At 38.8% G+C, this 23,538-nt stretch overlaps 2 protein-coding genes across 2 annotated transcripts; one reads left to right on the top strand and one right to left on the bottom strand.

Annotated features, from left to right (window-relative positions):
• Positions 1 to 1,737: 1,737 nt before the first annotated feature.
• rab30 (RAB30, member RAS oncogene family) lies at positions 1,738 to 9,548 on the bottom strand. The gene is made up of 5 exons (XM_017696793.2): positions 9,396 to 9,548; positions 7,702 to 7,797; positions 5,968 to 6,051; positions 5,348 to 5,531; positions 1,738 to 4,338 (listed from the first exon to the last, which is right to left on the bottom strand). The coding sequence occupies exons 2-5, from the start codon at positions 7,786 to 7,788 to the stop codon at positions 4,088 to 4,090; spliced, it is 606 nt and encodes a 201-aa protein (XP_017552282.1). The 5' UTR covers positions 7,789 to 7,797; positions 9,396 to 9,548; the 3' UTR covers positions 1,738 to 4,087.
• An 867-nt stretch (positions 9,549 to 10,415) lies between these two features.
• Positions 10,416 to 12,201, top strand: ndufc2 (NADH:ubiquinone oxidoreductase subunit C2). The gene is made up of 3 exons (XM_017696713.2): positions 10,416 to 10,666; positions 11,695 to 11,838; positions 11,990 to 12,201. Exons 1-3 carry the CDS (start codon positions 10,528 to 10,530, stop codon positions 12,037 to 12,039), a joined length of 333 nt encoding a protein of 110 aa, XP_017552202.1. The 5' UTR covers positions 10,416 to 10,527; the 3' UTR covers positions 12,040 to 12,201.
• The last annotated feature ends 11,337 nt before the right edge of the window (positions 12,202 to 23,538 follow it).

Below are 23,538 nucleotides of genomic sequence, written 5' to 3'. Positions count from 1 at the left end.
ATTTAACAGTGATAGCCTAATGCTCAAACAGAAAAGGAAAACTGAAATCAAATACGGTCATTTAAAGGAATGATTTTTGCATTCTCTCTATTTAAAGGAGTTTAGCAGTTTGAAAACTTTTTTTTATAATGAAATGGTTAATAAAAATATGATTATTAGAATAAGAAACCTTAAAAATTTTCCATAATACTATTCTGGAAATTAGGGCCTAAAATATATAAAAGAAAGGGCTAAAGTCCCACTGGTATACAATGCAAAATGTTACAATATGACAAATATCTGTAAAATAAAGCTAGACAAATTACCTGACAAATAGCATATTGTGCATGGCACAACACAAAACATATAGAAAAAAAAGTCTATATACAAAATTAGAAAAGGTTATCACTTTGAAATAAAATGCGTTAATAAAAAATATGGCCATAACAGGTAAGCAGCTAAAAAAAAAAAGGCAAAATTAAATCAAATGCAAATCAAAAGGCCAGCACAAGACAAAAAATCTTGAAATTAAAAATGATGTTTATGCCATTTAGGAGATCATGTGTTATTTATCGATTTGAAAGATGGATTTTCTGGACGGTTGAGTTTCGCTACACAAAATGTCTAAATCCTTATGACAGGTGACGCACAGCATAAGAGGCAAGGCTTTCAAAAACCTGTGAAAGATTTCTATGAATTTGGTTAAAGAAAAAAAATGGATCAGATTGAAGAAATGAACACGCTTTTAGCAGCAAGTAAAACACTGAAAAAAAATCTATAAAAGATGAAATTCACAGTTCCATTGTAATACAGGTGCAAACAACCATACGATAGAGTCAAGTCAACATGGAGGTACACTTTCCAACTGTTTCAAACTTAATCACAACAACACTGTTCAAGAAAAGAGCAAGGAACAAAGTCAGATTTGATCACATCACACTGAAAGAAACTGATGTGGTTTGATGTGGTGAAGTGCCATATATGTGCTGACAGTAACTGAATGTAACAAATTATTCACACACTCACTCCCATGTCAAAAGCTTTAACAAAGTTTTGAGAAGATTTCAGTACCAAAGCTTCACTAAACAAACAAAGCTTTCCATTATATGTATTATATGCTAATAATATTGTTTTTAAAACGGAAGAAAGGCAGAATCGGCTAAAAGATCATAGACACTACTCTTTTGAGAGCTAAAGTCAGAATGAAATAGGTATTAGACCATTAACCAGTAATCAGCAAGATTCAGAATGTAGCTCACATGTCAGGCTGCGCAAATTAGGAAAATTCTGATGACACAATACAGTCAATCCCATCGTAAACAAACCACATTGAATTTACTTAATATATGGTGGCCTTCGGCTTACCACATATTACATTTTGGGCATCCAGATGCACATGAACACCGCTGGTAGCCATTTACATTGAAGAACGTGAAGCATGTTCAGTTTTAAGGACAGTGTGCAAATCTGCACAGAACAGTGTTTTCCCTAATATAACACATAGGAATCAAGTTATGAGGGGTTTTAAAACTTCTCATGGATTGAATTGGGTGCTAAATCAGGGGAAAGACTAAATAGAGAAGTACTATAACCATCCAGAACTGGGCCTGTGCAGTGCAACAACACAATGGCTGTTAGTTTTGTGTTCCCTTTCTGATTCAACTCCATTGAAACCAAATCAAAACTGCTTTTCAAAGCTTGCAAAACTGCAGAGGTGACTACTTGAACATATGTAGGAGAGTCCACAAGACAAACGTGTTGATGTGTCAAACTAGTTTGATCACTGAGTTTGTACTGCATTATATCAAAAATGACTGCAGGACTTTGTTTTTTTTTTTTTTACACAAAGTGCACTCAATTGTTGTCGTTTTGGCTTTGTCTTTTTGGATTTTGAATGAAACAGATGCTATGAGATTTTAAAGTGCAGAAGATCAGCTTAACTTTAACTTTCAGTTCCTGCTTGTTTTCCAGGAACTTCCAAGTTGCCTTCAGTAAATGAAATGCATGCACAGTGGTATTTAGCTCATGTGACTGACTTACTTGTTCCTAAGAACTCCTTAGCAATATGTCTGCTGCACAGTGGAAAAACTATTCAGTGAGTTGTGGGGCAGTTAATTGGATCTGAGCTGTTAGGATATTTCTCTACATTTCAGAATTAATCTTCTCATCACCATTGGCAGCCATGTCCTCAAAGACAAATGAACCTATTACACTAAAAGTTACACAGGCTCAGAGCATGACACTACCTCCACCATGTTTCATAGTTGAGTATCATATTCCATTTCCTCTTCCCACCATTCTGGTACAATATGATCTTTGTCTCACCTGTCCATAAGACTTTGTTCCAGGCAAGGTTTAGCAAACTGTAGCATAGGCTTTCTGTTTTTGAAGCTTATCAGTTGTTTGCATCTTGCAGTGAACAAGCTCAAGTCATGCTGGTGCATCCTTATCTTTATGGTAGTTTTTACACATCTGTGCCTACATCCTGGAGAGAATTCAAAAGCTGAATAGGGCTCCCCCCCCCCTTAATCAATGAAAATATTTTTAGTCATCTACTCCTGTGGTCGTCCTTGGCCTACCTCAACAGTGCATACCTACTTTTTAAGTATGCACAAAATCTATTTTAACTAATCAATGTTTCAGCTGTCATGGATTGATTTATTCTAATTCTAATCGACTTTTTTTAGACTGGCCTAACTTACTTTGACATTGCTTGACATTGACATTACTTTGGTACTCTTTAAGAGACAGCAACAGCAATGCAAATGTCACTATAACCTAGGTATCACTTCAAACCAAACAGGTGTTTTGACAGGCATTTTGTAGATGATCTAGAAATGCAGCAACAAAAGGCTTACCCACTATGGGGAATCACACCTTTTAGTTACAGATGACTATCTGCACTTTAACCTCCTACTCATCGTTTCTTTTCAAATCCACTTTTTGGAATCTAGAGCCAAAGCAACAAAGCAAGAAAGTCCAAAAACCTACACACTACTGTATTAAAATGTTCCCACAGATCCAATTAAAAGGATTCTATCAATGCAAAAAATCTTATTTCCACAGTGTTCACAATTGACTTAAATGTTTAAAGTGCACTGGGCACAGAAAGAAAAGCTGAGGAACGCACTAGCATCTAGCAAACACTGACGTTCAGCTTGCGTCTAAAATAAGCTTGTGGAAACATAATGCAAGTTCAGCAACTTCATGCACTCAAGTGGCTGTACAATTACTTTAGTTTGATGTATGTTGGAAGCAAATTTCTAGCCTGCAAAGCTCTCACAATTTACATAAAGCACTCAAACAAAATCAAAAACAAGTGAGAATCCCAAAGACGAGCTGTAAACTATGCTGCTGAGAAAAAAAATAAGAGGAGAAAAATGTCTCTTTAAGTGATCTGATTTCGAGAAAAATGTCAGAGAGTGTTAATTAGATAATAATAATGCACAGACATTTCATCTTCCCTCTGCTAACTGTTTAAGATGGTCTCTCTCTGGCACATTCAGAAATTGTCAAGAAAGTATTCGTCTTCAAGAAAAAACAACGAAATGAGCTCATTACTAGCAATGTTTTGGAAGTGCAATATGAGCAACACTTGAATTAAGGGGCACTACAATACTACACAATGTTGTCGTATTTGTCATTACATGAGATGTAATTTTTTTTGTGATTCTGAATGAGGCAACCCTGCTGGTGAAGACCTGCATTTTTTTCAAATCTCTCAAATAGCAGACGCACTGGCTTACACACCTTTAGTATTTTACAGAAGTGCATAAAATCTCATTGTCTGGTCTGTGGCTTTCCTTTAAGTACTCCAACTAGCAGTATTCTGTAACAAGGCCTTTAGGAGCATTTAGGAGCATTCAGTTTCCCTCAGTGACAGCAGCATATATCATCTCCTCTTGACATTCTATACGTACAGTGAGTAGTTTTTAAAATACCCCAGGGGTTCACATAAGGGTTAATGAAGTATCCTAAACCTCAACTGTGGTGGCGAAGAGGAATCATCGCAACTATGCAGAGGACGTCAAGAATAACCACCACTTTATGTATTCCGTGGGGAGAGGCCAGAGCCCAAAGCCCTTTGCCAGATTTGCAGCCAAGTCCTCTAGTTGATGCTGCAGCAGCTTAAGTAATTGATGTTCTTCCCTTCTCCAGGCATGGGGGCAGATTCGTTGTTGTCCAATGTGTTCTGCTTGGCTTCACGAATCAATTCACAGGCCAGGTCCAGGAAGAGTTTCTCCACATTGTCGGATTCTTTGGCGGATGTCTCCAGGTAGAGCATGCTCTGGGCTTCAGCAAACTCCTCCGCTCTTTGTCTGTGGACCTCTCGCTTTTCAGCCAAGTCAATCTTATTCCCTGTTGATGACAACAGCATGATCAGGCAGGATAGCACTACAATCACAACAAACCCTAGCACACTTTATGCCAAACTGGCCCTCATGTTAACATCTGACCCCTTTCTCTCCCAGTTGGTTTATTTTTAATAATTATGACTGATCACTTAATCAAATGTGACCCTTAAACTGTAATTCCTAGGCTTAAGGTACAATCCAAATAATAGTGTTCTGGAACACCCACACCCACACCCACTTATCCTTTTTGGGTCGCAGAGCAAAGCTGGAGCCAGCAGTTGAAGGCTGTTCTGGAAATACTGATATAAAAATAGTGTGCTGTCTGCCTGCTCACAACACACCTAGTATAAAGTAAATGTCAGAAGACAGGCTATATGGCTATAGTTTATTGTGATACATTACATTGTGGACATTGCCTGTACTTAAACACTGACCAGCTGCATGTTCAAATGCAAAGAGAGCATAATTTGTCCTGTTTAATTCCATTTAGTGCAGCATAGTATATGAAACTTGAACATTTTTCTTTTTTTATAGAACGTTTTAAATGTGGCACTGCTGGGAATTTTTAAAAGTCTGTTCCAGCTTAACAAAAACTGTGATACATATGTACTGTGAAAGAAGGAAAGAAACAAGTACCATGATATTATCATGATGTTTCTGCCATTTCACCCACCCCTATTATCTCTTAACATCAACAATAAACTTTTCATTTTGCCTAAACTATAACGCATTTATGTGTATTGATACATCCCTTTAGGAGTTGCTTATTCTTATTAATTAAGTAACTACACCCTGGTAGTAAACATTTGCAGCCTCAGTTCAGATGTGCAAGTATTTACCAAAGCACAACTGTCACATCACGCATTATACATTACAGTTAAGTAGTCAAACAAAATTCTGCCCTTCTAATTTGGATTCTCTACAAACAGTAAGTTGCTGCCCAAAGCAACTCTATTACTAGGTGTTTTTACAATGGCTGTTGCATGAAAGTGGTAAATGCTTTGAATGCTCACCAACTAAGATTGTCACAACTTGGTTGTTGGCATATTGCTCGATCTCCCTCAGCCACTCCGGAAGGCAGCGGAAGGAGTCCTCGCAGGTGATGTCGTATGTGAGGATGAGGGCATTGGCACTGCGGTAGTAACTCTGTGTGATAGAGCGGAACCTCTCCTGGCCCGCTGTGTCCCAGATTTGAAGCTGCACATTACAAAATCACCTAATCAATGCAGTCACTTAGCAGCTGAGCCAGGAATAAACGAACACCAAGCTGAGTTTCCACCGCAAGTGTCATCTGCCAACTCGACTGAAATGGGTTTTGTTTTGTCGTTTTTTTGTCGAAATGTTGTTTTTTTTTGTTTTTTTTTTAATTAAACTGTAGTCTAAGCAAGACAGATATAACATGTCAAACAAACTATCTATTAATGGTTAACTGAATCCGGTGTTTTAATTCACATTAACCTAAGTTTATAAATTACATAGTAAAATGACAATTACAACTGATTTGAGCATTGCAGTCTCTTCTCTCATCCAAAATCTACAATACTACTTCATAGCTAAAATACAGAACACAGACTATTAAATGCTAACTCACTATCACTACAGAACAATGCAGCTCTGAAAGAATGGCACATACCTTTACTTTCACCCCTTTTATTTCCACTGTTTTGATCATAAAATCAACCCCAATCGTGGCACCTTGGCCGGGTGGGAACAGACCCTAGAACCATGGAAATGGAAATAGAAGGGACAGTACACTAAAATTAGCATGCCTCATACAAAGCTCTTTTCCAAAAAGCTGGGACAGTATGTGAAATGCTGAAAAAAAAAGAAACCGATGAAAAACTGTATAAAAGCCTTTTATGCATTATCCTATGAACTTTATTTTTATTTGTAAATATATGCTCATTCCAAATTTGATACCTGCAAAATATTCCAAAAACGTTGTGAAAGGAGGATGTTTACTGCTGCATTACATCAACTTTCCTTTCAACACAGCTCATAACTGTTTACGGACTGAAAACAGCAATTGGTCCAGTTTAAAAGTGGAATTTTGGAATTTTTGGAATTTTTTTCATACCTTAGTTATACAAGTCTTTAGCTCTGCAACTGTATGGGGTGTTCGTTGTCATATTTTTCACACTTGCACCTCAAGTTTTCAATAGAAGAGAAAGGTCTGTACAACAGGCAGGCCAGTCTAGCACCTGCAATCTGTGATTACACAGCCATACTGTTATAGCATTGGCAGAACGTGGCTTGGTGTCGTCATGCTGAAATAAGCATGGACGTCTCTGAATAAACCTCATCTAGAATTGCTCCAAAACATTTATATATATATTTTAGTGTTACTGGTGCCTTCACAGATGTGCAACATCTAATGCAACAACCCACTAATACCTTGACAGATATCCATTATTACTCTAAACAATCTGAAAGGTTGACTCATGAGACCACAATACTGACTGTGTATTAATCCATTTCAGAGGAGTTTGAGTCCAGAGAAGTTGGTAGCGTTTCTGGATCTTGTTATTAATTGTCAGTGTTTTGCCAAAGTATTCCCAAACTCATGTGGTGATATTCATCACAGAAGCATGTCAGACTCTTGCAGGTCAAACATCATGGGCATTCAATTGTGGTTTTCAGCAGTGCCCTTTACACAAAGATTTCTTCTGAATCGCTTTTGATGACATTATGCACCATACAGAGTGAAATACATAAAATACTTGCAGCTGCTCTTTGAGGAACCTTGTTCTTAAACTGTTGGATTATTTGCTGATGCACTACTTGGCAAAGAGGCGCTAAGCCTCCTATTTATCCCCAAGCATCAGAGCATCACCTATTTAAGATGCTTTTTAAATATTCCTAATCTTAAACTTCAGAACATGCAAATATTTGTAAAACCCCCAGTCAAGTTGACAGGGTAAAACATTAAATATCACAGGTCAAAGTGGATTAACAAATCAGCACTTTAAGCTTTTATTTGCATATCACAAACTGTCCTGATTTTTTTTTTTCACATTAAGGTTTTTGATATTCTTATATGTAATGCACTTAAGCCACCCACCAAATGTTAAGCTTCTTTTGCAATGTTATAAATTATATGAGAAGTCTCTAAAGGGCATGGAGCCTGCCAGCAGTTTTTGCTCTGCATGGGGGAGGCTGCAGCCTGTGGGTGTTTGTACTGCATCCCCCTCATATTTTATAAAGTTTTAAATAAATACCTCACCTAATGATGCTAACAGTCAATGACAGCTCTCAGTAAATATTTAGCATGACTGATTTGCATGATGGTACAATTACTGTTCACATGAATTCCATTACTTATTTGTTTAAATAGGAAATTAAATGCAAAACACATAAAAAGACAGACCTGAGTGAAACGTCTGACGAGACAAGTTTTGCCCACTCCGGCATTTCCTATCAGCACTATTTTGAACAGGTAATCATAATCCTCCATGGTCACATGCTGTGAGAGAGAGAGAGAGAGAGAGAGAGAGAGAGAGAGAGAGAGAGAGAGAGAGAGAGAGAGAGAGAGAGAGAGAGAGAGAAAGAGAGAGAGAGAGAGAGAGAGATGTGTTTAGAACCATGTGTGCAATATGAACCATCATATCTCAGTTCAATATAATCTAGAATACACTGAAAGTTACAGCTTTAACAAAAACATGCAAGGACAGCATCACGTAACCCCCATCCTTCTCCTGTTACTTCTGCTGCATGTAAATATTTAATGTAACCACATTTTCACTCATTTGAAAGTGGCTTTTAACAAAGCTTCATTTCCACAATTTTGTTTTCAATTACATTCCAAATATTTCATTGATACTTAAACCATATCCTGCATTTTCTGTATTTTCCTGAAGTCTGCTTTGAAAATGTATGTGGCATGAAGTACCAAAAACATTCATTATTCATTTTTACATCAGCATATCCCACCCTCTCTTTATCCTTCAGAAGTAAATCGGGTGTTTGGTGCTGAGCATTTAAAACTTTCAGCTTATATGTAAATGACTGCTGCTCTGATTTGGCTGCTCTGTATTGTACCTTATTCATAAAGCAGTCCAGGCTGAAACGGTCTTTAATATTTATGGGCAGAACTAAACTGCTTAGGCCAAATAGGTGGATATATGTAAACATGTTGGTTTTTGTGACATCACAAAACAGTGAATTCAAATAAGCTCATTTTTCCATCGAATTTTCATTCATATTTTTGAAACTTTAACCATGTTTCTTTAGATAATCACTGAAACAAAAAAAATATACTGACAAGTCAATTGTTAAATTAATGCATTCTTGAATCCATCCGATAAAAAACGCTTCACAGTTTTCATGGCAACCCCCCCTCCCCTCCCCTTTTCTAAGTGAAATGTTGCTATGGGCAGAGCCTTCTGTGCATGTGTTTAAATGGTCTGGTTGCCAAGGCCTATGGCAGGATGCTGAGAGGACTGCAATAAAGAAACAAGGGATATAAAGAAGGGGCCTACCAAGACCCGCCATGCCAAGACTAGGCAAAACACAGACACTCTATTCTGTGCAATGGACAAGAGGAAATGAGAGCCCATAAGAAGTATTTGTCTAAATTGTCTAAAGCATTTGGTAAGCACTCCTAAATTGAAAAGTACTGCATGCACACAATGTGCCGTGGAAAAAATAAGAACTAACATAACAGCACTGGTCACTAATTATCTTGCAATCATGAAACAGCGCAAATTTACCGTCCCTGCTTTTCTAATCCTACTTAAGATTGCAAACATTTTAGCACTATGCACTGCTTTACTGTATGCCCGTATCCAAGGCTTCTGTATGAGAGAGAGGGGGAGAGAGAGAGAGGGAGAGATAGGGAGGGAGGGATATCGCCATACTCCTTCTTTTTTGTGTTCATTCCGTTATTAACTACCCTGCAAATGCAATGTTGGATTTGCAGCCTGCAATAATGGAGAAAAACAACTGCAGACAATCCGCTACCCTGCTAGCCAGTTAGCAAAAATCGTGTAACCAGGCAATTTCTCGGCTTCATCCAGGCTACCTATCATTGAGGTCAGATAAATGAAATGTAGCGGCACTTACCAAATGTAGGGGATTCACCCCAGTTAACAGATTATTCCACAGGCATCCAGTCTAACCTAAAGGTTCTTAAACAAGACGTTACTGCAAATCTCGTCCTTCCCTCAATCTGGGTTTCTGCTCCCTCTGATTGCAGAGTTTCCTTCGGTTTTCATCATGACATCATCACGCCTGCCGCTGGAAACCCGAGCCACAAAAAATGGGAGACAGTAGCGCGCTGGACTCTGGGAGTTGGAGTTCATATGTCCTAGTGACCACCGGTTTATGTTCATAAAGCTCGTTCATAACGACGAATGACAAGAAAATAGCCAAGGATAACGACGGGAATAAACGTCATTCATGTTTATGTGCGTCAGTGTGGTTATGTATGAGCACTATGAGCACACAACTGGATTTTTTTGGATTGGCACTTCTTCCACAGCCTACTGTGATAAATAGATAACATCGGATAATCAGTTGTACGTTAGTGGTGATTTTGCAATTGATTTAATGCTTATGACTAAAACTAAAATTAGTTCTCATTAATATGAACAATAAAAATTGCGAGGCACAATATTTTTTTAGATTATTTTATTATATTATTTTTAGATTATTATTACATTATTTTACCATCATCGAGATTACAAATATTAACTCAGGAGACACTGTGTAGGTTCACTAGTGAATTTGGATAGTACATAAAATGTGGTGGTCAGCAAGTTTCTCTAAAAATTAATCATATCACATCAAAACAGTCTGAATGACTTGTTTACATATCACTCATTACATTATTATTATCTCATTAACGCTGGAGTCTTCTGTAGACAAAAGTAGAGGCAGACAGCTCGTCTTAATTGAAGTGCTGGATCACGCTCATTACATTAAATGGACGCTATTGTCTGTTCTAGCTGTGGATCAAGCGATAGTTCATGCAGACTTGTTTCAATAAAATAAAAAAATAAATCCTATACTAAATTCCCACAATCAGCTACTTATCGTTACATGGCTTCCGGAACCTTTGAAAGAACGCCACGTTTTCCCCGACGGACTATATGCGCTGCATTTTCCCCTAAACATTGCCCTTGGTTTGAGAGGTGATGTGGTAGCGGGTAAAACTGCACTTCGACAGGGAGACGCTCGTATTTATTCCGCGGAAATGGGGCTTCTCCCCGACGAGGCAAAGGTTCTCCCTCCTCCTGGGATCATAAACAGAAACTCGGTGTGGCTCGGTCTTTCAGGCTGGTTCACAGCGGTGCTGCACAACAGCTTCAACCGAAGGCCTGCGCTAAAAGCGGGTGAGTCTCCGGCAGCTGAGCGCCGAACCGCGGCTCTGAAATTCAACGTTAATCCGCGTTAACTGGTTACATACGACTGAACAAACGTTAAAGGGTTGGACACCCATGACGAAGCTTAAGTCAGCTTCTTATTAGCATTTTACCGTTCCACCTTAAATGGTGCAGCAGTATGCGCATATTGCTGCACTATTTAAGGTGGAACGGGAAAACTCAAACAAGAACCTGGCGAATAGGAAGCCAACTTCAGCCTCGCACACACATAGATGAGTACACCCGACCCTAGTGTCTTCAGATGGACGTAGAGAGGGATGGTGAAAGTGACACACAAGGCGCCTTGGTCTTTCTAGTAGCTGACATAAGTTGTTTCTAAAAACGGCAGGAAATTCACCAAAGCACAATAACTGAGAATGTATTTGACATGTAAAGACGGATTGCTGATTGAAGAGGAGGTGAGAGCAGTTAGAGCTACTGTTCCTGACGACAACAGTGCCTTCTTTCTAAAGGCATTGGTGCCCACACAACTTGCATAATCTCTACAGCGTTGCACAGACACTCATGAGCAACTGCACCATGCCCAATGCCAAGCGTGGGCTAGAGGGGTATTATTCATTTGTTCATTTATTTATTCCCCTTAAATCAGCATGTTATTTATCATGTATTGTCAAATGGCTCATTCTTTCTTAATAAAGTAGGACTGAACAGTCAGTTATTTTTACATTGAAATCTGTTTGAAAGAATGCAGTTTTTAAATTGCAATGGCACAATTTTAATAATGTCCTACACTGGACATGCGCTCAGTTTATTCAGGTTATTAAATTCTAAGGAGGGAAATTAAGCATTCAAGCCTCAAGTCTGACATAATGGAAGTGCTATTACATATTTATATATATATAATTTAGATTTATATGATCATGTTTATAATGTATATTCTTTCCCAAATCATTCAACCTTCTTCTTTCAGTGTGCATGCAGTGGACATGTATAAATGATCACCTCTATACATTGTTAATTTTGACATGTTTTTGCAGGTGTGCACCGACAAGCGTTGTTCATGACCGTTGGCTGGTTCATTGGCTACCATTTAACAAAGTATGAAAACTACACCTATGCTCGGTTGGACAGAGACATGAACGAATACATCCGACTACATCCAGAGGAGTTTGCAGAGAAAGGTAAAAGCATGCAAAAGCTAGTGTATTTGTCTTTTAGATGGTTTAGAAGTCAAAGGACCATCCACTTACTCGTCTATTTTATCTCTATATAGTTATCCATTACTGTTTTACATATGTAGTGGTGATCATTGCCTTTATGTTACAATTTCAGAAAAGAAGACGTTCGCAGAGATTGTGGAGCCATTTCACCCCATCCGTTGAGTGGAGATGGTTGTCACGTGACAAATTGGAAGTATATTCAGGAGGTTTGCATGTCGAGCTCCATCTGACTCTTGATACCGCGTTGAAACTTCCTAAAATAACAGTGTATATGAGTTCTTGAATATGTTGTTTCTTATATTTGATTAAACAATTTAAAATGCATAGAGTGTTCCTTGAGGTTTCTTTTTGCATTTGTGTAGGATGGGTTAAATTAGATAAGTCTTAATGTCAGAAATTGAAGAATTAAGTGTTTTCACATTGATATTGGCTGGGACTCACGTCTGACCTCTAGTGGTTCGAAGCAGCTATCTCTTATCTCACTGTCCGCAACACACACGGGAGGAGGATGTGTAATGGGGTGCCCGTCTTGTTTGTAGAGAAATGTCATCTTTTTTGTTCGTGTTCTAGATCAGCTCATTCCACACTATTAAACTGATACCCTGACTACAATGGCCAGACCAGTATAGGTAGTTCCTCAGTAGGGCTTGAGTGCCTTTAAGTACTCTTGTTTTATGTCGGGAAAATCTTACAAGTATGATACGTCAGATTTTATGTTCTTGATGCTGTTCACTTCATGGCGGAGCAAAGACTGCTCGCTTCTATCATTAGAAAGTTGACACTAGGGGACTTCCAGTGGCGCCATAGGTTAAAATGTAAGCTCCTTCCGAATAACTAAAAAAAATACTAAAAACGTGGCATAACAACACGATATTCAATGGCATCATCCTGCAGGAGCAAAGGCGCTAGAAAACAGGTGAAGGTGAAAGAGATAAATGAAAACTGGAAGCAACGATCTCGACCTCCTGTGAGCGATGCGGCTAACACCAGCTTACGTGAGCCGGAGCCGAAGATACTAGCTGAGCTCTGAGGACACAGAATCGGGAGGGACACGAACAAACCAAGATATCACTGACAAAGCTGGAATCATCAAGGAAGGAACTGAAGGCTGAAATGACCAAACTCGAGAAAAGAACTACGGAGACGGAGGCCCGCATTAGCACGGTGGAGGACAACGGGCGGAGATACGAGAACGCAATTCGGTGTCTGCTACGCCGAGAGGTTGATCTGACGGCCTGGTGTGAAGACGCAATAACCTTTATAACTCTAATTTACAGAGTGCCCGAAGGGAGTGAAGGAAGGGATGTGAAGGAAGGGATGTGAAGGCGTTCGCGAAAGAGCTGATTCGGTCTGTTCTTCAACCAATGCCCGAACTGAATCTACAAATAGAGAGAGCCCATCGATCTCTAACAGCTAAACCAAAAGGCCCCGCCGCTGCTCCGAGGTCTCTTATAGTTAAGCTTGTGGACTACTCCGTGAAAGAAGCAATCCTGAGACAAGCATGGAGTCAAAAGCAGGTCATGTATAAAACAGAGGCGATATATTTTGGTCACGACTACTCCCCGGAGTTACATTAGAAGAAGAGAGCCCAGGTGCGGGAGGTAATCAAGCAGCTAAAGCAGAAAAGCATCGTGGCCAAGTGCATTCACCCGGCACAGCTAAAAATGTTCACGGACTGGTTTTCACTCTCGGAAGCTTGGAACAACGAGCGTTAGGAGGATCACCTTTAAGTTCTACTGTAACGGACGGAGCTATTACGTCACGCGAGTGAATTACCCGCGCATTGAGCAGCGACCGTTCCACGAGTCGGACGACGGCGGCTCAGACACGATGTGTGATTCCCCCAGAGGAGCCGTCACCCTCCTCGGCCCAGGTCACACGAACTGGTTTGTGTTTAGGTGCTAAAAAACCAGTTGGGTACGTGGAAGTTCACTTTGTTCTGTTCGTGTTATCTTAGTTGCTTTGATGTGTTTTTGTTTGGTTCTCTCTGCCTTGAGACTACTGAGGGGCTGGTTATCTTGTATTTCTACATGACTTGACTTTAAACAAGCTAGGAAAAGCACAAGGTAATATAGGGACGGTTTAAACTGTATTAGTTATAATGTAAAGCAGTCCAATTAAGAGGAAAACAATATTTTGCCAACTTAAAAAAAATGACATTGTTCTGTAGCTATGATTCAGGACACCCATTTGTCTCAGAATGAACATTTAAAATGAAAAAGAGAATGGATCAGGTCAGGGGCGATTTTAGGATCTGGTCTTTAGGGGTGCCCAGCCCCCAGTGCTCACAGAGGCACATTTTTTCTCACCAATTGAGGCGAACTAGTACATTTATAAATTTTGGAGCCGTATTAGTTTTGCTTTGAGTTGTGTTTTCCCCTACAACATTCAATCTTGACTTCATTTCAAAAGACTGTGGCTTCACAGGGATAACAGAGAGCCTGAGACAAATATTGAAGATAACTCAACATTTATTTTGGGAGTAAAGAAAAACAAATGCTAGAAAAAAAATAAAATGGTCACTAAAATAATGCATCCTTGAGCAAAAAAAAAACAACAACAAAAAAACCCACACTTTGTAATCACCCAAGGCTAATAATATCAATAATGCCTTAATAAATAAATAAATAAATAAATAAATAAAACACACAAATAAATAAAATAAATAAATATGGTCTCTTCCTGTGTGGATTAGGAAGGGCCCTATACAGAACAAGGACAGGGGGGTCTCTAGTGGTCAGAAGGACAAACTGAAGATTTTAACACCTAATGGGGGAATAAAGATCCATCCACTTACATCCCATTCACTTCACACAAAAACAAAAAAGGTAACAACTACTAATTAAGCAACTTATTTTGGAAGAACTAAGCGGTGTCGCCTCACTTTAAGGTTGGCAAATCTGTCAATAACAATTTCAGGACTTATGCTGTCAAGAAGTTCTTTTTCAATTGACATCACAGCCAAATGATGGAGTCTATTTTGCCCCATGGTCCTCCTCAGCCAGGTATGTAGGCGGCGCAATGCACTGAAGGACCTCTCACAGCTACAGCTGCTAACAGGGATAGTAAGAGCAGCCTGAACAGTAGCTTTCAGAGTAGGGAACATGTCAGCATCAAGTTGCTTGTATACGGCCAGCATGTCCTCAACATCACCTCCAGTCTCGTTCTTGCGCTTAAAAAAGTTGCTGGCCACCATCACCTCCGCTGGCTTAAGGTCAATGTTATAGTGCAATGCCAGTGCTGACAGGAGAGGCACAGACAAGAACTGCTCAGATGTTGGAGAGCATGCCTGAATCCCACAGAGAAGCTCCTCACTTACATCAGAAAACCTCTTTTCCAGTTCTGCTAGCATTCTGTCTAAACAAGGAAACAGTAGCCTCTGTTTGAGGTCATCTGCATTGGAAGAACTAGTTGCCTCACTGCCTGCCCCAGCCCCACAATTAGACTCCACCACATAGTCCACCATTCTCTTAGTTTTACGTCTCTGCTTAGACGATTCATCAGAGACGACCAGTTTGTTAGCATCACAAATTGCCAATGCTCTGGCATGCAGCTCACCAGCAGTGGAGTCACTGCGCTTCTCCTTAAGGGAGTCGGTGACTGCGTTTTTGTACTCCATGGCTCTGGCAAGGTCGATGTTCTCCTTCTGCAGATACAAGTGCAAACCTGCACATAATGACAGGAGAGTGTGGAACATGACAAGCAAGTACACAGAGGAGAATTTGCAGAGTTTCACTCTCAGTCCCACAGCCAAAGGTGTATTAATACCAAGGAGGCATTCAATGATGGCAGGGAAGTTGTCAAGAACACAATTTACTGAACGGAGTTGGCATGCCCAACGTGTGCTTGACAACTGGGCAAGTTCAGTTTGCTGTAACCCTAGTCTTGTTTGTGTCTCTACAAACTTGTGGTGGTTCACCAGTGATGAACTGAAAAATGAGTAGACACTTTCCAATATTTCAAAAAACTCTCTGGCCTCAGAAATTGCCCTGCATGTGTGACATAAAACAAGGTTCAATTCGTGGGCATAACAATGTACATACACTGCTTCGGGGTGTTTCTTTCTGAAATGGGCCTGGACACCGCCCACAGCCCCACTCATCACTGCTGCACCATCGTACGTTTGAGCCACACATTTGAGATCTCCAATGCCATTTAGAGCTAACTGTTGCTCAATGGTGTTGGCAATTGACTCAGCATCAAAGCCCATCAACTCTGTTAGGGCTAGAAATCTTTCTTTAATCATTCTGCCTGTGACATACCTCACACAGAGTGATAGCTGTTCCCTTTTTCCATCCCTGGCTTCATCAGCCATAATGGCAAACATCTGCGCTTCCCTCATCTCCTTCACAATAGTTGCAGTGACCTCCTCTGCACAACACTGTACCATTTCATTCTGACTGCAACTTGAAAGATATGTGGTGTTCAGTGGAGGAGTGTAACTTTTGAGAAATGGGTCAAATTTCTGCACCAGTTTGAAGCATTCTGCAAACATTCCTTTATCGTGGCTTTCACAAGACTCATCGTGACCCCTGAATGGAATTCCCTGTTTCCCCAACAGGGAGGTTACTGCTACAATGCGTTTTAAGTACTCCCTTCTCTCTTGCACTTCAGTGGAAGTAGCACTCTCAATTTGTTGTACGACACTACCCTTCAAAAGACTTGCTTTGTAGCTCTGCCAACGAATGACACTATCTTTATGGGACTGTGAGGATTCATGCTTGTGGTAGAAGCTGAGTGCCTTCCTCCAATTTTTCACACCACCACTAACAAATACGTCCTGTTTTAAATTTCGCCCAAACACCCTGCATGCATAGCAGAATGCAGCATCCCTTTTACAGGAGTATTCAAGCCAATTAAAGCTTTGAAACCAGTTGAACTGGAAGGCCCTTTTTTGTGTGCCAAACACACTTTGTGGGTATTGGGCTAGCTTTACTTTTTAGGACCTGTGTTTCTGTCACCTAAATCTAAAGCTGTCTCTGTCGAAACTGATGCTGATGCTGCTGCCTGTTCTTGTTCTGCTTCTCCACTGATCTCCCTGTCACCTTCACCAATATGCTCCTCCTCCTCTGTTTCTGTAGCAACATGATTCAGAAAAAATAAATAAAAATAAAATTATATATAATATATATATATATATATATATATATATATATATATATATATATATATATACATATATATATATATATATATATATGGGTCAATGACGTTTTAGTAATAGCAGTCAGGGTGGTGCAACCACAGCTAATACCACCATTGTATGCATTAAATGAGCGAGTTGATTATCAGCACATTATCAGTACATTCATTGACCCATATATATATATATATATATATATATATATATATATATATATATATATATATAAGACATAACAAAGCTATTAATTTACAATATTAACAGTATTTGGATGAAATAATATACAACAGTGGCCTGTTTTTATTCTTCTTACCCGCTACTTGTATATGTTCCTCCCTTTCACAGTCCTCACTCTCTCTATCCTTCTTCCTTTCTCCTAAAAACATTTTATTGTAAGCCTACTAGCAGTCTTCAAATATTAACACATTTCTTAATGTAGCTGTGTTAATAGACAAACAATTATATAACCCTATAATTGATGGGAGAAGCTATTTCAAATAAGCCACTACCATTCCTTACCAGGTCTCTCTGCTCATCTTTTTCTCCATTAAATTCCATCTTAAAATTCAATGAAAGAGGATAGCTACTGCAAGCCACATTAAGGGACTATTCTATTGACTGTTATAAACTGACAAAACTATTTCAGTCTTTTTCTCTCTCACCTGAAGTTGAGCGTTCACCTTTGTTCTTAAAAAAAGAACGTATGTCCATCTATGGAAAGACAGACAATCGGTCAGATTTTCCCAATGTTCCATTAACTAAATGCAACTGACTTGGCCAACTACAGCTCTCCAAATGCACGGTCTAACGTTGGGGAAGTTCACTCGGCTGCACTCTTTACCCATATTTCATTCACAAGGTTTCAAAGTAGGCTAAATGCCCTCCAGCATTAGCCAGCTAACTTTAACTAAGCTACGAAAAGCTGCTGCATCAAGGCATTGCCACACACACATTCGCTTATAACCGGACCAATCTAGGATTGAGTTATCAGTGAACCACAACGCCATGATGTATTATAATCAGTCGACACATGTCTACTGAACACTGCAAAAAATCCATTGGCAAAAAAATAGACAAAATATATGTAAATTAAGACGTAAATGCTTATATTAAGCAAACTAATCTGCCAATGGGGTAAGATTTTTTTTCTTATTAAGATTTCTTAAAATAAGCAATCACAAAGTCAAAAAATGAGTGAAGTGAATCTTAAATCAAGTACAAATCATTGTGTTTTTAGCATGTAAACTGAAAAATTTAATTAACTTGAACGGTTAGTTTTTTTGTGCTTGTTTTGAGTTCAAATGACTTAAAATAGGGTAAAAATTCTAAGTAAGACTGATTAAGTTCATTATACTTAAAATAAGCAAAATAATCCTAAAACTTGCAATGCCTAGTAAGTAAAAAATTCTTATCGGAGAAAAAAAAGATTTATTGCCTTAAAATGACTTAATTTTACTTGTTAAGATTTTTTTTTTGCAGTGAAGAAACATACCTTCTCACCCCAGCTCAGGTGCTGGCTGCCTCGCAGATCCAGAAATGTAGAATGTGAACAGCTAGCTTACGACCAGAACAAAATGCCAAGCTGTAGACAATTCTAGCAGCAAGCAGTCGCGTGAATGTGCCAACCAATCAGAAGAGATATAGTTGATAAGTGGACTGGTCACAAGCCTCGTTTTGAAGCAGGGTTGCCAGATTGGCCAGTCGAACCAAAGTATTGCGCAGGTGCAGAGCAAGTTTTTTGCATAATATAATATTTAAAAAATGTGTTGAGCCAGGGGGTGCTGAGCAACCTCACGGTGGTGCTCTAGCACCACTAAAAATACCCTAGCCTCGCCCCTGGATCAGGTGCTTCCTTTGAAAACGGGAGGAAAAGGGGGGTTGCCATTCTGATTAATAAATCAGTCTGTTTTAACCTTGGAAAAACAATTCGAGATAAATAAGGTAGATATGTCATGGTAATAGGAACCATAGGAGGTACTAAAATAACAAAGCTTAATCTGTACGCTCCAAATGAAGATTGTGCGCATTTCTTTAAGAACGTAGCAACTTTATTAGCAGATCATGCAGAAGGCGTTATTTTGATAGGTGGGGACTTCAACTGTGTTTTGAGACAAAATATGGATAGACTTCCAGTTGAGGTAGTGTCCAAAACATCTCTCGCTCTCTTGACAATGATGGTTGAATTGGGCTTGGTAGATATCCGGCGTCATCTACACCCTAGAGAAAAGGACTTTACTTTATGTCGCAGGTGCACGGCAGCTATTCTAGACTGAACATGTTTTTGATATCTGGATCAGAAATATAGACAGTGTAAAATAGAACTAGTCGCCATATCAGATCATGCTCCAGTCACCCTGAAGATAAAGCTATAGGACCAAGCAAACAGTTTAAATACTGGAGACTTAATGTATCATTATTAAATGATGAAACAATCCAACAAGAAATGCGTAAATCCCTAACAGAATATTTTGTTATTAATGACAATGAAATGGTCTCTCTGTCTACTCTCTGGGAGGGGGCTAAAGCGGTGATAAGAGGTAATATTATTGCGCTGTCTTCAAGAATAAAAAAGCAAAGATTGGCTAAACAGGTTGAATTGGAGAGGGAAATTAAGAGATTAGAGCTAAAGCATCAACAATCAAAAAACCAAAAAGTATTGGACATGTTGAAAGAAACTAGACAAAAAATGGATGATCTTTTAACTTACAAAACAGAGGGAGCACTGCGATTTATAAAAAGGAAGCATTATGAAATGGGCAACAAATCAAGTCAGTTGTTTGCTTTTCAGCTGCGTAAAGCCCAATCCAACAGAATAGTGCACAAGATGACATGTCCGGATACCGATCAGCTGCTTACCCAACCAAAAGATATTGCAGAAGCTTTTGCTACATACTACAGAATGCTGTATAAGGAGGAAGATGCACCCAATAAAAAAGAAAAGATTAAATCATTCCTTGACTCAATTAGCCTGTCTAGACTAACAGTAGAGAAGGCCAATATGGTTACACTAGCGATTACAGAAGAAGAAATGAAAGAAGCTATCATTAAACCTAAAAATAATAAGTCCCCAGGGGTAGATGGCTTCCCGGGAGAATATTATAAAATTTTTGCAAATAAGGTAACCCCTGTTTTATGTAGAGTATATAATTACGTCCTGTTGGAGGGAGATCCGCCAAGATCGTGGATGGAAGCAATAATAAGTGTTATTCCAAAAGATAACAAAGATCCGAGTCAGTGTGCATCTTATCGGCCAGTTAGTTTAATCTGTGTGGATCTTAAATTTCTGACCTACATTATAGCAAATAGAATTCAAAAACATATCAATAAACTTATAAAGCCAGATCAAACAGGTTTAATTTGTAATCGACAAGAAATTGACAATATTAGAAGAGCCTTGAACCTACAATCACTAGCAGTCAAGAGAGACACCCCGTCAATGCTTCTCAGCTTGGATGCTGAGAAGGCATTTAATAGGGTCAATTGGACTTTCCTGGAACAGACCAGACAGATGGGCTTTAATGAAATGTTTGTTAATTGGATTAAAGTATTAATTGGATAAAGTAAAAACCCTACATCTAGAATAAGGGTAAATGGACATTGTTCAGAAATTTTACCCCTGGAACGTGGCTCACAACAGGGAGATGCACTGTGACCCTCCCTATTTGCACTTAGTATTGAACCATTGGCTGAACTAATAAGAACGAACCCACTCATAGAGGGAATAACTGATGAAGGAAATGATCAACACAAATTGGCTGTCTTTGCAGATGATATATTATTATTAGATAATCCTGTTGCTTCTATACCTGCCCTCCTACATAGCCTTAGTGAATACAGTGCAGTGTCAGGATATAAAGTTAATACAAATAAATCTGAAGCCATGATGATAACTGGAGAATGGCCTTCCCAACTAGATGATTTGGTATCTTTTAGAAGGTCCAAACATGAATTTAGATATCTGGGTATTGTTCTAACACCCAAAACAACACAACATTTTTCTTCAAATTATGGTAAGTTGATTAAAGAAATAAAAAAATATCTAAATAGATGGGATACACTACCCCTATCACTTTCCAGCAGGATAGAGACAATAAAAATTAATATTTTACCAAGAATACTCTTTCTATTTCAGTCTCTACCTTTTAATACCACAGTCTACATTCAAATTGCTAGGAAAATGGATATCAAAATGTATTTGGCAGAACAGGAGACCTAGAATCCGATTGAAAGTGTTAATGTCCTCAAAAGAGAAAGGAGGTCTGAATTTACCCAACCTAAAACTCTACTACTGGGCGGCCCAATGATCAGTGATGTAGACAACAGATGGGTCTCTATTGAACAAAATTCCATACCAGGAATACCATTACCTACTCTTCCATTCTTAAGTCCACAATCTTGGAAAAAAATTTAAATAAGTAATGTATGGATTAAATACACACTGAAGGTGTGGGCTTCAGTTCAAAAACAGTTAAAGGGAGCAATAGCTTTGTCTCGGGTGATGCCCATAGTAGACAATATGGAATTTCTTCCTTCCATATGGGATAATACATATAAAAGATGGGCAAAGAAGGGGCTAAAAACAATGAATCGGCTGTTTGATGGGAATATATTTAAGTCTTTCTCACAACTCCAGGACAGGTTTGCTCTACCATCAAGCGACTTATTTAGATATTTACAAATTAGACGTTAAAACACAAACTGGGATATTATGAAAAGACAACCAACCAATATAGAAACCCATTTTATAAATTTGTCTGAACATCGTGCATCAACAAAAAAACAAATCTCTCATATCTATAAAAAACTAACGATTGACTGTCAAGACAATACTTTACATCTCAAAGGACAATGGGAATTGGAACTGAATATAGTAGTGGAGGATGAAGTTTGGGAAAATGTATATTCCAGATGTCCCAGGGGGATTGGGAGCCAGCTATGGAAAGAATTCGATTGGAAGGTTAAAATGAGGTATTTCAGGACTCCACTGGTTGAATGTGTTTTTTAAAAAAAAACAATAAATGTTGGAGAAACTGTCGTATGGTTGGAGATTATACTCATGTGTTCTGGGACTGTCCAAAAATAAAGACATTCTGGAAGAATATTAAAGAGGAGTTGGAGAAAATTCATATTCCCATTGACCCATTACTGTTCTTGTTGGAGGTGTTACCTGAACACGTTTATCAGTGACCAGTACTACATACTGCATGTTCTGTTGATGACTGCAAGCAAATTGATTACGGTTAATTGGAAGATGCCTAATCCCCCAACAATTGTACAGTGGTCACAAAAAGTCAAACATGTTTATACGATGGAACACATGATAGATAACTAAAAATGATGATAACTAAAAGTTCCTGTCTTTATAAGAAGATGGGTTATTGTCTACCTTAGCTAGGGGTGGACCCTTTTTTATTTTTAATATCTTTCTTTTATTTTTTTATTGTTTTATTTATTTATTTACCCCCCCCCCCCCTCCCTCCCTCTGAGTATATGTGAATATGTGTCTGGAGCTATAGAATGTGTGTATATATATATATATATATATATATATATGTATATATATATATATATATATATATATGTGTGTGTGTGTGTGTGTGTGTTTGTGTGTGTGTGTGTGTGCTCATGTGCTCATGTACTGTCCCTGCAACATGTATGTTAAGTGAAACCCCAATCTCAAGGTGAATTTGTTATATGTTAATAGCCAGTCAAGGTGTGTTAATGGCAATAAAGTTAAAAAAAAATAAAGAAAGTTGACACTATATAAATAGTAAATATCTTTTACCAAGCACATTTAACATTGATTAATGCTGAATTATGTTCCAAACCATCCTACAAGAATAAAGAGGCCTGATCCTAATCCAGTGGCTGAAATAAATCACGCCGGACAGATCCTTATATGGGCAACTACTGATAACGAGTCATTCGTGGTGAGTCTTTCATTCTGTTTCCAGGGAAACCAAACGTTTGTAAACATGTTTTCATTCAAATATTCGAGGCATATTGGGACACAGTGGAGATGGAGCATTACATGTACGTTATACCGACCGTCTACAGACAAGCTGTGATCTCCTGCGCTCCAGACATCTCGTCCTTCGAGTGGATTCAATGCAGCATCTCTCCGTTCATACTCTTGCTCCTTCTGAAATGTGGTGGCGCCCCCTGCTGTGTGCGGCCGCGGCTGCCGTCGCCGTTGGAGCTTTTTATTATTTTTACACGTGCAGGAACCGACATGAAAGGACCAGAGAGGTTCCTGAAGTGGAGACAGTCAACAAAGGTACACAGACACAAGAGGAGTCTTAAACAGCTCCTAATAAACGGTGTGCGGTTCAGTAGATAGCGAGCGTTATTATTTTAACTAGCTTGTTTATTAGCTTGCCAGCTATAGTTGGGCGCTAATGTTCCTTTTTTAATCCATCTATTCAGATATGAGTCCAAAATACAGAAGTAGTTTATTATATTATCTCTGATTTGGGCTGTCAGGCTGAACTAAAGGCACAGTAACAGAACAGCCTGTT

The sequence above is a fragment of the Pygocentrus nattereri genome, chromosome 17 (genome assembly GCF_015220715.1).
Source record: "Pygocentrus nattereri isolate fPygNat1 chromosome 17, fPygNat1.pri, whole genome shotgun sequence".
In the NCBI taxonomy this organism is placed as follows: Eukaryota; Metazoa; Chordata; class Actinopteri; order Characiformes; family Serrasalmidae; genus Pygocentrus; species Pygocentrus nattereri.
Note: the sequence above shows the minus strand (reverse complement) of the source record. Positions and strands in the feature narration are given on the sequence as shown.

Excerpts from the sequence above, each read along its gene's own strand:
- rab30 (XM_017696793.2), bottom strand. The coding sequence starts at position 7,788 with ATGGAGGATTATGATTACCTGTTCAAAATAGTGCTGATAGGAAATGCC. Across the intron at positions 5,532-5,967 it reads TAAAAGGGGTGAAAGTAAAG|CTTCAAATCTGGGACACAGC; the intron begins GTATGTGCCATT and ends TGTAATGTGCAG. Across the intron at positions 4,339-5,347 it reads AGTTGTGACAATCTTAGTTG|GGAATAAGATTGACTTGGCT; the intron begins GTGAGCATTCAA and ends TGTCATCAACAG.
- ndufc2 (XM_017696713.2), top strand. The coding sequence starts at position 10,528 with ATGGGGCTTCTCCCCGACGAGGCAAAGGTTCTCCCTCCTCCTGGGATC. Across the intron at positions 10,667-11,694 it reads AAGGCCTGCGCTAAAAGCGG|GTGTGCACCGACAAGCGTTG; the intron begins GTGAGTCTCCGG and ends ATGTTTTTGCAG. Across the intron at positions 11,839-11,989 it reads AGAGGAGTTTGCAGAGAAAG|AAAAGAAGACGTTCGCAGAG; the intron begins GTAAAAGCATGC and ends TTACAATTTCAG.